At 39.3% G+C, this 14,241-nt stretch overlaps 1 protein-coding gene across 1 annotated transcript; it reads right to left on the bottom strand.

Annotated features, from left to right (window-relative positions):
* Positions 1 to 2,315: 2,315 nt before the first annotated feature.
* LOC122739399 (olfactory receptor 1361-like) lies at positions 2,316 to 13,704 on the bottom strand. Its single transcript, XM_043981156.1, is given in 2 exon segments — positions 2,316 to 2,393; positions 12,841 to 13,704. Coding segments are annotated over 2 exon segments (942 nt in total).
* Positions 13,705 to 14,241: the final 537 nt, after the last annotated feature.

Consider the following 14,241-nt stretch of genomic DNA (forward strand, 5'->3'; position numbering starts at 1 on the left):
CCTTTCAATAAAAGTCATAGAAACATTGAATGTTAGAGCTATAAAGAACCTTGTATATCATCTAGTCCAAGAACTTCTTTTTTATAGGTGAGGAAACAAGATAATAAGAGGGAAGTAGTTTGGTCAAAGTTAACATAGTTAATGGTAGAGAAAAACCCAGAAATTAGCTCTCCAGACTCCCAGCCCACATTGCATTTCTCTAGGTTGCACTTTTTGAGATTAAAAATGAAATAACAACATGAATTCATCAATTGATCTACAAGTAGGACAGTGGAAAGAGCATTAGGCTTGGAATAAGGTAGACTTACATTCATCAACTCAAATCTGGCCTCAGACACTAGCTATGATCCTGAGTAAGTCACTTAATCATCTTTGTTCAGTTCTTTTATATGTAAAATGAGCTGGAGAAGGAAATTTGGAAATTACTCAAGCATCTTTGCCATGAAAACCTCAAAATGGGGTCATGAAGAGTTGGGCATGACTGAACCAACTGAACACCAAAGTTATGAGCCCTTGAATCTCTTGATTTTTGTTGATTTTTCTCAGCCTACAAGACACATTCATTTCCTATTTTGCCTTTTTGGTTCACTCATTTGCTCCAAGCTACTCTTTTTTATCTTATCTCCTATTGTTCCCCTTCACCCTTAACTCTGGTGGACGTACAGTCAATGAATACTTACTATAAATTTCAGCTTCTGAGTTAAAAAAAAATATTTGTATTCCTTTCCTGGTAATCTTTTTTAATATAACTGGTTTTCTTTGTAATATTGTATATTTTGTTTAAAATATTATCTGATAATAGATGCAGAGGCTTCCCCAGGCTGCCAAAAGGGTCCATGACACACAAAAGGTTGAGCCTCTGGATTTGATTATTTCTAGGGTCTAATTCCTATGAATTCATTATTGTTAACTAGGAGTGAAAATGGGTAAATTTCTCCCTCATTTTCCTCTTCACACATCCTCTACTCCAACTAATCGCACCACTAGCTGTTCACTGAACACAGTGTCATCTTTCTGATACTGTGCCCATGTTCTTACTTTTGCCTAGAATGTAACCACATACTTCCTGTCCCTTTGCATCTCTGTTGAAATTCTATCACATCCTTTGAGGCCTGATTGAAATACCATTACTCCTAGAAAGCCTGCTATATTTCTTTTCTACTAGAGAGTCTTTATCAGGGGTCCATAAACTTAAAAAATTGCTATGTTTCAATGTAAATAATAGCTATGTTTTAATATAATTGGTTTCCTTTGTATTTTGTTCTGCGCATTAAAAGCATCATTCTGAGAAGAGCTCTGGCTTCATCAGACTGCCAACAGGGTCCATGGCACAATAAAGTTTAAGAACCCCTGCCCTACACAAAAGCACTATCCTTTTCTCCTGTGAGCTTAGCATTTACCACATTCCATTTTATTGTTACAATTGTCCATATTTTATTATCTTTAGGGGCTGTTAATGTCTTTGAGAGTAAAGAACAATTAAGGAACAAGGAATATTCCTTGTAGGGTCTCGAATGAGGCACTAATTAGATACTTGATAAATGTTATTGAATTAAATGAAAGAGTAAATTGACTCCACATGTGGAGAGTAATGATTTGATTCAATAATATAATATAATATGACATGATATATGATATAATATAATAATATGACTTCTCCAGATATTATTTACCAAGTGCCTAACATGGTCGTTTCATCCAGCTGCTCACCTAACTCAGTTGACATAACTCTTATTCAGACCATGTGTCTCTGGTTCTCTATTTGATATGTAGGTCTGTGTGTCCTTGCCACATCCCAGGGAGTTTGGGACATGATCAGCTGATATTTGCTGCCCCGCAGTAATCTCAAATTGGGCTGAGAGAAAAAGAAGGAAAGACCTGAACATTTCTATGTGTGTGTGTGTGTGTGTGTGTGTGTGTGTGTGTCTAAGCACACCTTTCTTCCTCTGTGTATTTCCCTTTGTGTTTTTGTGTGTTTCTGTGTCCTTACACATGTCTCTATATCCTTATGTGTACCTGTGAGTTTGTCTTAGAATGTCTGAGTGTATCTCTATGTATATCTGAGGGAGATTTTCCTATTCCCACTCCCTAGCCTCTTACCTGGACAATATGTTCTGGTGTCATAAAGTTAACAAGTTACTTGGTTCTGTTACCTCCCTTTCTTTCTTCCACAGTGGGTAATTCAAGGTGAGGAGATGGTTGAGGATCCAAGGACTTTCTCCCTCAGAAGTGATGAAGATAGAATGGATATGGTAGTCCTCGATAGGGTGGAAGTAATAGATGCCTGGCTTCTTCTTGGAGCAGAGGAGAGGGAGTCATTGGCTTGTGGTCAGAGGCAGGAGGATGGAATGCTTCTGCTGCAACCGCATATCTCTTTTGGCTAGAGGAACTGACTGGAGAAGGAAGGAGTATCTTTTAAATACATCAGACTCAGAGCTAAAAAAAAAAAAAACATTTACGAGGCATCAGTAATGAAGTACAAGGACATAGTGAGTCTAGGGACCAAGAAGGTTCAGTAGTGCCAGTTGTTCTTAGACTATGTGTCCCTCTGGGAAGCATTTCTTCCATTCCTCCCTTCCTCCATTAGATATAGCTGCCTTGTTCCCTCTGGTAGATTTTAGGGAAATACAGAATGGAACGTTGTGCTAGAGAAGTCTAGGGATATTACACAAGTTTCCTTTATTCTATTCTCATGTCATAGGAAGTTTCTTGGCTACTGCCATGCTATGTCCCCCGTGTCTCTATTTCCTTGACACAAGCAACAGCATGAATTACTGTGTAGGAAGGCCCCAGGGGACACATAAGATTCAAGGCAATTTGTTCCAGATTAGAGGGAAGAAGTATTTACAGAGGGAAAGTGAGACAACTATCAGTCATCTTGGGGAAATAAATCTATGTGTCTTGGTCAGAGAACCCAGGCATCCTGGCTATTCAGTCCTGGTCTCATGCTTCCAGGGCTATCAGAAATGTAGAAAAGTGAAGTGTCTGCACTCTTTATATCTTTTTGATATGCTTATCATCCTCGATGTCTTCTTCTTCTTCTTCTTCTCAAAAATAATAATTAAAAAAACCAGACCTGTTATTTTATTGGTATAGGGAAATTCTAATGAGGTGTAGATATACAACAATAAGGTACAACAAATGGTGTTGTATAACAGCAACAAAAATATAGTTTTAAAAATTCAGACCTGCTATTTCATTGATATAAAGAAATTCTGGAGGCAGTTAGGTGGTACAGTGGATAGAGCACCAGCCCTGGAGTCAGAAATACCTTAGTTCAAATCTAGCCTCTGACACTTACTAGCTATGGGACCTTGGGCAGGTCACTTAACCCCAATTGCCAAAAAAATCTGGTGCTTATTAAAGCTATTTTGCAACCAAAGTCTTAGAGACCTGATGGAGACATGAAAGGCTAAATAACTTTCCTAGGGTTATACAGCCAATATATGCCAAGGGTCAGGTTTTAATAGGATAGCCAGCAAAACTAGTGGATCCTGTCTGTCCAAGAAGGATGGGATACCAATGGGCAATCAGCAGGTACCAGTGAGATGGTGACCTAGCAGAACATAAATGTTGGGGAATTGGGGTAAAAAGACTTGGCTATTTGGAAGATTTTGGCAGCATTGGAGGATGGGGATTTTCTGGGGAGATAATGGGGCATCCAGAGGGGATTAGGTAGTTCTTAGGTATGCATCAGAACAGATTTAATAGCTTCATGAAATGGAACTGACCCCTCTCATATCTAGCTTTACTTTGGTGGGTAGTTTGTTTATTTAATTTATTTATTTGAAAAAATTATATTTATTTGATTCATACAGAGTACAGATATTTTCATTAGGGATATCAGCTCAAATCTACAAAATATATATCATGCAATCTCCCTACATACATATAGATGTGCTTGAACATAATCAGAGATCCTGAGTTTGTTTATCCTTTTTTGGTCAATTTATTTATTTATTAAAAAAGTTCCCCAAGTTACATGTAAAAAAACCCCAACAAATTTTTTCACATTGATTGTTTTGTAATTTTGTGGTCCAAATTTTCTTCCTCCCTTCCACCTCAACCCTCTCTAAGAAATCAAGCAATTCAATATAACTCATACATGTACAGTCATGCAAAACATCTTGACATTAGGTTTTGAAAGAAAACAGACAAAATAACTTTAGAAAGAGGAACTAACAAATAAAATTATACTTCAATCTGTATTCAGATACTATCAGTTCTTTCTCTGTTGATGGTTTGAATTTTTCATACATCCTTTTGATAGCATCCTGCTCATCATTTCCTTCATAATTACTATTGCACACTGTATTACCCTCCATCCTATTCCATTACCTTGATATGTACTCTATTTCCTATCTTCTTTCATCCTTTCCCTATTAAAAAGTGTTTTGCTTTTTACTGTTCCCTCCCCCAATCTGCCCTCCCTTCCTTCTCCTCTTCCCCCTTATGCCCTTCCCCTCCCACTTTCCCTCAGGGCAAAACATATTGCTATACCCACTCAAGTGTGTATTTTATTCCCTCTTTGAGCCAATTTTGATGAGAGTAAGTCTCACTCACTCTCCTGCTCCTTCCCCATCTTCCTCTCCAATCCATAAACTTTTTCTTGTTTCTTTTATGTGAGCTACTTTACCACCTCTCTCTTTCCCTTTCTTCCAGTGCATTTCTCTTACCCATTAACTTTATTTTAAAGATGTCATCATAGGTCAGCTAGGTGACACAGTGGATGAAGCACCAGCTCTAGACCCAGAAGGCCCCGAGTCCAAATCTGACCCAAAACATAAGCCACCCCACCCTGCCTGTCCCACAAAAAACAAGGATAAACAAAAAATAAATGCTTTCCAGATATCATCCCTTCATATTTAATTCACACCTGTTCCCTCTTTCTAAGTATATTCCTTTCAGCTGCCCTAATACTGAGAAAGTTCTTATGAGGTAGAAGTATCATCTTCCCATGTAGGAATATAAACAGTTTCACCTTTTAATATCCCTCATGATTTTTTTTCATGTTTAACTTTTTATGCTTCTCTAGGGTCTTGTATTTGAAAGTCAAATTTTCTATTCCGTCCAGGCCTTTTTATCACAAATGCCTGAAAGTCCTTTATTTCATTGATGTCCCATTTTCCCCCTGAAAAATTATAGTCAGTTTTGCTGGGTAGGTGATTTTTGGTTGTAATCCCAGTTCCTTTGCCTTCTGGAACATCATATTCCATGCCCTCTGGTCCTTTAATGTAGAAGGTGCTAGATCTTGTGTTATCCTTACTGTAGCTCCACAGTATTTGAATTAATTTTTTTCTAGCTGCTTGCAATATTTTCTCCTTCGACTTGGATCTCTGGAATTTGGCTATAATATTTCTAGAAGTTTTCCTTTTGGGATCTCTTTCTGGAGGTTATTGGTGGATTCTTTCAATTTCTACTTTACCTTCTGCTTCTAGAATATCAGGGCAATTTCCTCTGACAATTTCTTGGAAGATGATGTTTAAGTTCTTATTTTGATCATGGTTTTCAGGTAGTCCAATGATTTTCCAATTATCTCTCCTCAATCTATTTTCCAGGTCATCTGTTTTTCCAAGGAGATACTTCATATTGCCCTCTATTATTTTATTCATTTGGATTTGCTTTATTGTGTCTTGATTTCTCATAAAGTCATTAGCTTCTATTTGCTCTGTCCTAATTTATAAGTAATTATTTTCATCAGAGGGTTTATGTACCTCTTTTTCCATTTGGCCAATTTGGCTTTTCAAGCTGTTAACTTTTTTCATGACCCTCCCTCATCACTCTCATTTCTCTTTCCATTTTTTCCTCTTTCTTTGTAACTTTTCCCTCTACCTCTCTTACTTTATCTTCAAAGTCCTTTTTGAGCACTTCCATGGCCTGAAACCAATTTATATTTTTCTTTGAAGCTTTGGATGTAGGGGCTTTGACTTTGTTATTATGTTCTTCTGAGCATGTATTTTGTTCTACCTTGCCACCAAATAAACTTTGAATGCTCTGCTGCTTTCTCTGCCTGCTTATCTTGCCAGGGTAGTTTTTGGCTTTTAACTCCCCCTTAATATGGAGCACTGCTTCCAGGAAGCACTGACCCAAGCTTCAGAGGGTCCCAGGTGGTACAATTTAAGAAAAAGCTCATTCTCAGCCTGCCTAGCCTGCAAGTAACCACAGGCCTGCTTGTTTTTTAACCCAGAAGCACATCTGATTGAAATTTGATTCTCTGTGTTCTGAAAGCTTGGCATGCCTGTGCCACTTCCACACTGGCCACTGCCACTAAAGTTCACTTCCTGAGGAACACAGCAGTGCTTCTGCCTCTGCTCCAGCAGAAATCCCCAGTGTTTTCCCCCCAGGCAACCACTGGACCCCCTCACAGGTCTATGAGTTTCAGAAGAAGTTGCTGAAGATTATGAGGGTCTGGAGGAGTGGCCTTCCTGGAGCTGGATCTGCACCATGAGCTGATCTCCTCTCTCACCCTGTAAAGCAGATGATCCCTGCCACCTATGTAAACTCTCTTTGGCTGGAAAATAGTGTCTGTTCTGTTGTGGGTATTGCTGCTCTAGGAGTTGTCTTATGGCATTTATTTTGGAGGTACATGGACAAATCTGTTGGGAGTTTGGAAAGTCACAGCCTTTCCTCTGCCATCTTGGCTCTGCCCTCCCTCGTTGGTAGTTTTGAGGGAATTCCATTGTGTTCAAGTCTCAGAGACGTCCCTTTTGTTTCCTCCTAGTGAGAGGGAACTTCAGGGCAAGATGAGTCAGAGTCCAAAGGCCTTGTCTCTACTCTCTTGCAATAATAATAATAATAATAATATCGTCACTATCATAATTATACTTAGCATTTATTTAATACTTTCAGCTTTGAAAAGTCTCATTTGGTTCTCACAACAATCCTGGAAAATAGGTGTTATTATTATCCTCATTAATAGTTGAGGAAACTGAAGCAAACTCATGTTAAGTGACTTTCCCAGGGTCACACAGTTACTAAATATGGGACTTGGACTGGGCCTTTTCTGTTTCCAAGCTCAGCACTCTAACCACTGTACCACTTAATTTCAAGGACAAATAGTATCTTGGTTAGTGGTGTGTGTGCGTGGGGGGGGGTCTGGGAACGAGTGTATGTACATGTGTGTTCTCAGACTTCTGTCCTAGGTTGATGTTAACTGGCTGTGTGAGATAATGGAATGGAATGAACATTGACTCTGAAGTCAGAGAGGCAGTCTTCAACTCTTTGCACTGAAGCAGACACTTTTTTTCCTCCTTTCCTCCAATTCTTTTCAGTTCTATTTTGTTGATGTTGTCTTCTGCCATTAGAGTATAAGCTGCTTGAGGACAGTTCCTTCCTTCCTTTCTTCTTTCTTTCCTTCCTTCCTTCCTTCCTTCCTTCCTTCCTTCCTTCCTTCCTTCCTTCCTTCCTTCCTTCCTCCCTTCCTTTCTTCCTTTAAATTGGTGCATGGTGTTTAAGAAATGCTTGTTGCTTTTTCTTTTTCTTTTTTTTCTTTCCTTTTTTGCAGGGCAATGGCAGTTAAGTGACTTGCCCAGGGTCACACAGCTAGTAAGTGTCAAGTGGCTGAGGCTGGATTTGAATTCAGGACCTCCTGAATCCAGGGCTGGTACTTTATCCACTGTGCCACCTAGCTTATTGCTTTTTCAAATACTCTGTTACTTACTACGTATATGTCCTTAGTAAGTCACCTAACCTCCCTAGGTCTCAGTTTCCTCTGTTATAAAAATGAGAATATGGCCTCTGCGGTCCCTTCTGGCTCTAGGCCTGGGATCTTGTGAACACAAGTTTTGCTGGATCTATATACTTTTTCTCCTCTCATTTTGCATACAATTATTAAAGTTCACATTTATCTAGTACTTTACAATTTAAAATATCTTTTGTTTATAGCCCTGTAAGGTATCAGATGCCAGTATCACCATCCCTCTTTTCTAGATAAAAAAACAGAGGCCTGGAGACACTGAGGAGTTTCCTTTAGTCACATACTTAGTAAGTGGCAGACCATGGTTTTGATCCCCAAATATACTGCTCTTTCTTCATTTTATTTACATTTTTTTTTTGCGTGTCCTTATTCCCAACCATATGGAACATTCCATGAGGTCATTTCAAAATTATAAAGATAAAAGCTAGGGAATTCATAGACAAGTAATAAAAAAAGAAATTGGATATCAGAAAGTACTGATTAGAATTTATGCAAAGAAGGCAAAGTTTCTTTCAGAATTCTTTAAAATATAGCATAAAATATGAAAATGATATGTTCTTCAGATGTGACTATTTTATTTGGAGATACAACAAAACATTTAGAAAATCAAGATCTTGAAGAAGTTATTGAAATAATCCCATAATTTTAAGAGAAGCCTACAAACAATTGGAGAGGTTCTTCAGACTATTGGGACAAGTAGTTAATAATACAATAAAAATAAAGGGATTTTGAAAGCCCTTGTTAAGATTACTAAGTAAGAAAGAGATGTTTTGTGGGAGAAATAGAAGCCAGTCAGGATTTCAGCTGAAAGTTTATATTATAATTGAGGACTAAATAAAGAAGTTAAAATATTTAGGTTTATAAATAATAAAGCAGGGGGCAGCTAGGTGGCACAGTAGATAAAGCACTGGCTTTGGATTCAGGAGGACCCGAGTTCAAATCCAACCTAAGACCTTTGACACTTGCTAGCTGTGTGACCCTGGGCAAGTCACTTAACCCCCATTGCCCCACAAAACCAAACCAAACCAAAAAATAAATAATAAAGCATTTAAAACTAACAAGAAAAATGTTGCACCTCCCCCCTCCAAAACATAGTGTGTAGGCTTAGAGGAATACAGGAGTTGGCAATTTGGAAAGGCAAAGTCCTATCCTTTACCCACAGGAATCAAGCTGTCAGAATATAAATGTTAGACATTATTATTTTATTTTTATTAACCCCAACTTGAATCAGTTAATCATTAATTATTTTTTTAGAATTTCCTTTAAAGTTTCTTTATGTTACTCGGTAACCTTGTTTCTTAGCAAAAATGGGCTTTCAATATCCTATTGTTTTCTTAGAATTATAGAACCTCAGGGATGGCAGGAAACCCAGCAGTCATCTAGCCCATTCTATATCTGAACAAGAATCCTCTCTATGTCATACACTTATACACAATTGTGTGTCCAATCCAGTTTTTGTCAAGTGAGGAGAAACCAGGAATGTGCTGGAATGAGCTCAGTTAAGGTCATTAGACATAAACATTAAATTTTCAGTATGAGCATTTACACCTCAGAAATTAGCAAACAGTATAAATCTGGGCTTGATTCTTGTTTTTGATTGTCTAGACTTAAAGTGTTGGAGAAAATGTTAATAATGCATGTGTTAATAATGTATGTGTGTGTGTGTGTGTGTGTGTGTGTGTGCATATGTATTTTTTTCTTGGAGAGCTGGTTGTTAAATTTTTAGCAGCATACTGCTGAGGGGAACCTACCACCTCTTGAAGGAGTCTATTCCTCTTTTGGATAATGGGAAAATTTTCCTTACATGGAATCTAAAATTTACCTTTTCAAAGTTCACTCAATGTTCCTCATTTTGCCCTCAGGGCCAAGCAGGACAAATCTAATATGTCTGGCAGGTGTTTGCTCTTCAAATAGAATGCACAACATATTTAATAAGAATCTATTATATGCTAGGCACTTGAAAATGATTATCCTGTTTTTCCTAAGTCTTGTTTTCTCTAGTGTACACATCCCCACTTCCTTCATCCACTCTTTATAGGTATGATCTTGAAGGACCTTCACCATTTTGCTGCTGAATGTTGAATATGAATGTTTAAATGTTTCCTGGACATTGATTAGTTTATCAATTGTCTCTCCTAAAATAAAATTTGGTTCCAGGAAATGAACTTATTATTCTGGAATAGTCTGACTGAGTAAACAGAAGCTATTATCTCACTAGTTCTGGACACCGACTTTTAACTCATAGGATTTTGTTGTACAAAAATATCAGACCTGAATGTGTATGCATATGTAGTTGTTTTTGTCTGATAATCAAGGAAAGAGAAAATGGGAGAGATAAGGGGAAGGCTGCATAGCCTGGATGAGGAGCCTGACCCTTCAGTGGGGAACTAGACCAGCCATTTTTGTTGACAGTCTATTATACATCTCTTTATTAAGATGCTTGTGGTGGCTGCAACATACACTAAAGCACTCTTTTTTTGGTCTGGGGAAATGAGGGTTAAGTGACTTATCCAGGGTCACACAGCTAGTGTCAATGTCTGAGGCCAGATTTGAACTCGGGTCCTGCTGAATCCAGGGCTGGTGCTTTATCCACTGTACCACCTAGCTGCCCCCCCACTTTTTTATATAAAAATGGGTGGGGCTTGAATTAATTTCTTTGTGATAGCCACTGGGACCTGACTTCAAAGCTTTTAGGTATAATGTATCTTTATATATTTTAGGGCCTGTGGGGTTAATGTATTGTTTTTTATTTTAAAGTTTTCTTTACTTCTAGGTAGGTAAATCTGAGTAACACAGCACATATGATACAGTTAAAAATACAGGTAAGTTCAGCAACCAATGTATGGTTGAGAAAACACAGACTTCTCCCCAGGACCACAGTCCCAGGGGGGAAAGCAGTGATAAAGACCTTCCTTTTATTCTTGAGAGAGGCACAAGACTGTGCAGAATGAACTCCCCCTTCCCTGGAGGGGGATAAGAGGGGTGGCAGTTGGGAGCCAGGGGGCACTTCTGTTCCTCTCTCCTCCAGCCCGACTACAGCCAGGTTCTCTGGGAAGAGTCCTTGAACCATTAAAGAGATTTGTTCCCCAAGAGTTACCAGGAAAAGCCAGAGGGAAGCTGTGGGCCACCTCAGCCTGGCCCCTGCCCCTTCCTCCTAGGCCTGTGGGGCAATGCCTGCACCAGTCTTTTGTTAAGCAAATCCTTAAACTCAATTCATTATAAACACCCCTGACAGAGTAATTTTTGTTTTTCAATTCTGCGGGCTGTAGCTGTGGGAATTTACTAAAGGAACCACAACATAGAACATGACTATGGCTTCTGGATCTTTGTTTTTCCTTGCAGGCCTTTGTTTGCCATGGGTATTACAGGTAGATACTCATCAAAGTTCCATAGAAAAAACACAGCAATAGTTAGATGCAAACCACATATGGGAAATGACTTTAAAAAATAATAAGCATTTTTATTTATGGCAAATGACTTTTTTTTCAGGGCAATGAGGGTTAAGTGACTTGCCCAGGGTCGCACAGCTAGTAAGTGTCAAGTGTCTGAGGCTGGATTTGAACTCAGGTCCTCCTGAATTCACGGCTGATGCCTTATATCCGCAAATGAAATTTTATAAACCCCAGAGACTCAAAGAACCTCACAAAGAGATGCTCCAGTGTGTGGAAATTTCTTTTGATTTGGGGACCCTACCTTTTGTCTGAGATTAGAAAGCCTTAGGCCCTCAGGGTCTCTTCTGTGTGGGAGGTGCTGGTGCTCCTCCCCCTCTGCTTCAACTGAGCCAAAAAGCCCCATGGGCTGTTCAAGAAGCTAGGTCAGACAGCTAGGGAAAAAAAGCCCCCAGCTTCCTCTGACCTGTGCAGAGCTATCCGGAGAGATCCTGGACTCATTCAGGCTGGGCTCTGGCGTAGCCTGTGCTGAGGCACGTGATCCTTGAGCTTGCCCCCAGCCCCAGCCACAGCCCTGGCTGGCGGATTAGTTTGGTGTGTGGATGCAAAAAGCCCCAAGATTTGAGTGGAGAAAAGGAAAATATATATAGACCTGGGAGTGAGACAGGAGTGGGGGCTGAGAAGAGGACTGGAGGCTGGACGACAAGATTAGAGGGGGGAAGACGAGAGATGAGGGGCTACAAGGACACAGGAGAAGGCTAAAGGACTAGGAGCAGAGGAAAGAGAGGCCAAAGGGCAGACTGATGGAGCAGACAGACAGAAGGTCAGTGAGAGAAACACAGGGGTTCAGCGGTGGCAGTAAGGAGAGGAAAGTTAAAATCAGGGGGATTTACAAAGTGAAAGGGGCTGGGAGTTAGAATAAAGGACCTGAGTGCCCTAAGGCAAGAGGAGGCTAAGGCCCTTATTGTATTAAAAAAGTTCCAGGGGCAGCAGGTGGAAGCACCTGAATGGGATGCAGTCAGTTGTACATTTTATTTCCCTGTATTCTTAATTTTAAATAGTATCTCATAAATAAACTCTGCTTTGATTATTTAGTTAAGAGGCTTCTTAATATTTTGCTTATCAATTTGGGAGTGGAGCAGTGTGGTGGAACTTTATAAATGGCCCATACTAAGTTAATAGCAGTCAGATAGCCAGTGAATCAAAAGTCCCCAGATTAGTATGAATGAGATGAGCAGAACTAGAAGAACATTGTACACAGTATCATCAACATTGAGTGTTGACCTACTGTGATGGACTATATTCTTCTCACCAATGCAATGGTACAGAAGAGTTCCAGGGAACTCATGATAGAAGAGGATCCCCAAATCCAAGAAAAAAAAAAGAAAGAACGAACTGTGGAGTATAGATGCTGATTGAACCATATTATTTCTTTTGTTTTGGGTGCTGTTGGTTTTTTTTTTCTTTCTATTTTGAGGTTTTGCATCACTGCTCTGATTCTTTCTCTTGTAACAGGATTAATGCAGAAATAGGATTAATGTTATTATGTGTATATATATGTATGTGTGTATATATATATATATCTATATGTATATGTATAGAGATATATAGATATAACCTATATCAGATTACCTGCTGTCTAGGGGAGGGGGGAGGGAGGGATGGGAAGGAGAAAAATCTGAAATTGTAAAACATGTATAAACAAAAGTTGAGAACTATCTTTACATGTAATGGAAAAAATAAAATACCTCATACATTTAAAAAAAAAAGCATGGGGGCAACCACAGTAAAAATTACTGTGCCTACTGTGTCCATAGCTGAGTAGGAGGATGAGGGGCGCAGATATATCCCCATTATGGCCCCATAGAAGAGGGAAACTATAGTGTGGTGGGAGCCACATGTGGACAGGGCTTTCTGTATCCCTTGGGTAGATGGGATCTTTATCACATTAGAGAATATGAAGACATAAGAGATGGCAATACATGTGAATGGGGTAACAAACACCACCCCACCCACAGTATACACCATCAAGTCACTGATGTAGGTGTCTGAACAGGAGAGCTTTCGAACTGGGTAGAGATCACAGAAGAAGTGGGGAATGGAATTGTCAGCACAGAAGGACAATTGAGCCATTAGCAGGGTGTGTAAGAGTGCGTGAAGATTAGTGATCACCCAGGATATGGCTACCAGAAGGATGCAAAGCCCAGGGCGCATGACAGTGGTGTAGTGAAGTGGGCGGCAAATGGCCATGTAGCGGTCATAAGCCATTACCACCAGAAGAAACCCATCCATGTTTACAAAGGTAATAAAGAAATACATCTGCATCATACACTCCACAAAAGAGATAGAGTTGCTTCTTGTTATGTGGTTAACCAACATCTTGGGGATTGTAACTGATGAAAAGCAAATGTCAACAAAAGAGAGGTTGGCCAGGAAGAAGTACATGGGTGAGTGGAGTCTGGCGTCTAAGCCAATGGCCAGTATGATGAGCAGGTTCCCAATAAGAGTGACAAGATATACACACAGGAATACCCAGAAGAGAATTTGCTGCTGTTCTGGATGGCTGGAAAGCCCCAGGAGAAGGAATTCAGAGATAATAGTTTAGTTTTCTCTCTCCATATCTGCCAGAGACACAATATCGCTCAATAAGAAAGGATAATGCAGTTGTAATAGTTACTCACATTCTTTATTTAGGAAATAGTTTTCTTGCATGCCCTCAAATCCAAGAAGTTTCTTCGTTTGGTATTATTTTAACTGTAAAATTAGTTTAACCTTTTAGACTAATGATTAATTACTCGTGTCAGGAAATTGAGGATTTGGTCATACATTCAGAACTGACAAAGGCAGTAAATAAAGAAATAATGTAAGTTGCTCTGCATGGAAAAACAAGTAATGAGCTCACTTAGCAATTGGTGTTGTGAATAGTCTTTACAATGTTCATAAAGGACATATATCTGTGACATTCTTTTGATGAATTAAACATTTATATTTGTGCCCCTCTCACCCCTGTACTCCATCTCTACACTCTTAAGCACTTTTCCTGAAATTCACACAAGCTATTATTGGTAGGGAGAGGTAGTCTTAGAGTCTGGAAGACCTGGGTTTACTGTTTTTTTTTTTTTCAGGGCAATGAGGGCTAAGTGACTTGCTCAGGGT

The sequence above is a fragment of the Dromiciops gliroides genome, chromosome 2, assembly GCF_019393635.1.
Source record: "Dromiciops gliroides isolate mDroGli1 chromosome 2, mDroGli1.pri, whole genome shotgun sequence".
Taxonomy (NCBI): Eukaryota; Metazoa; Chordata; class Mammalia; order Microbiotheria; family Microbiotheriidae; genus Dromiciops; species Dromiciops gliroides.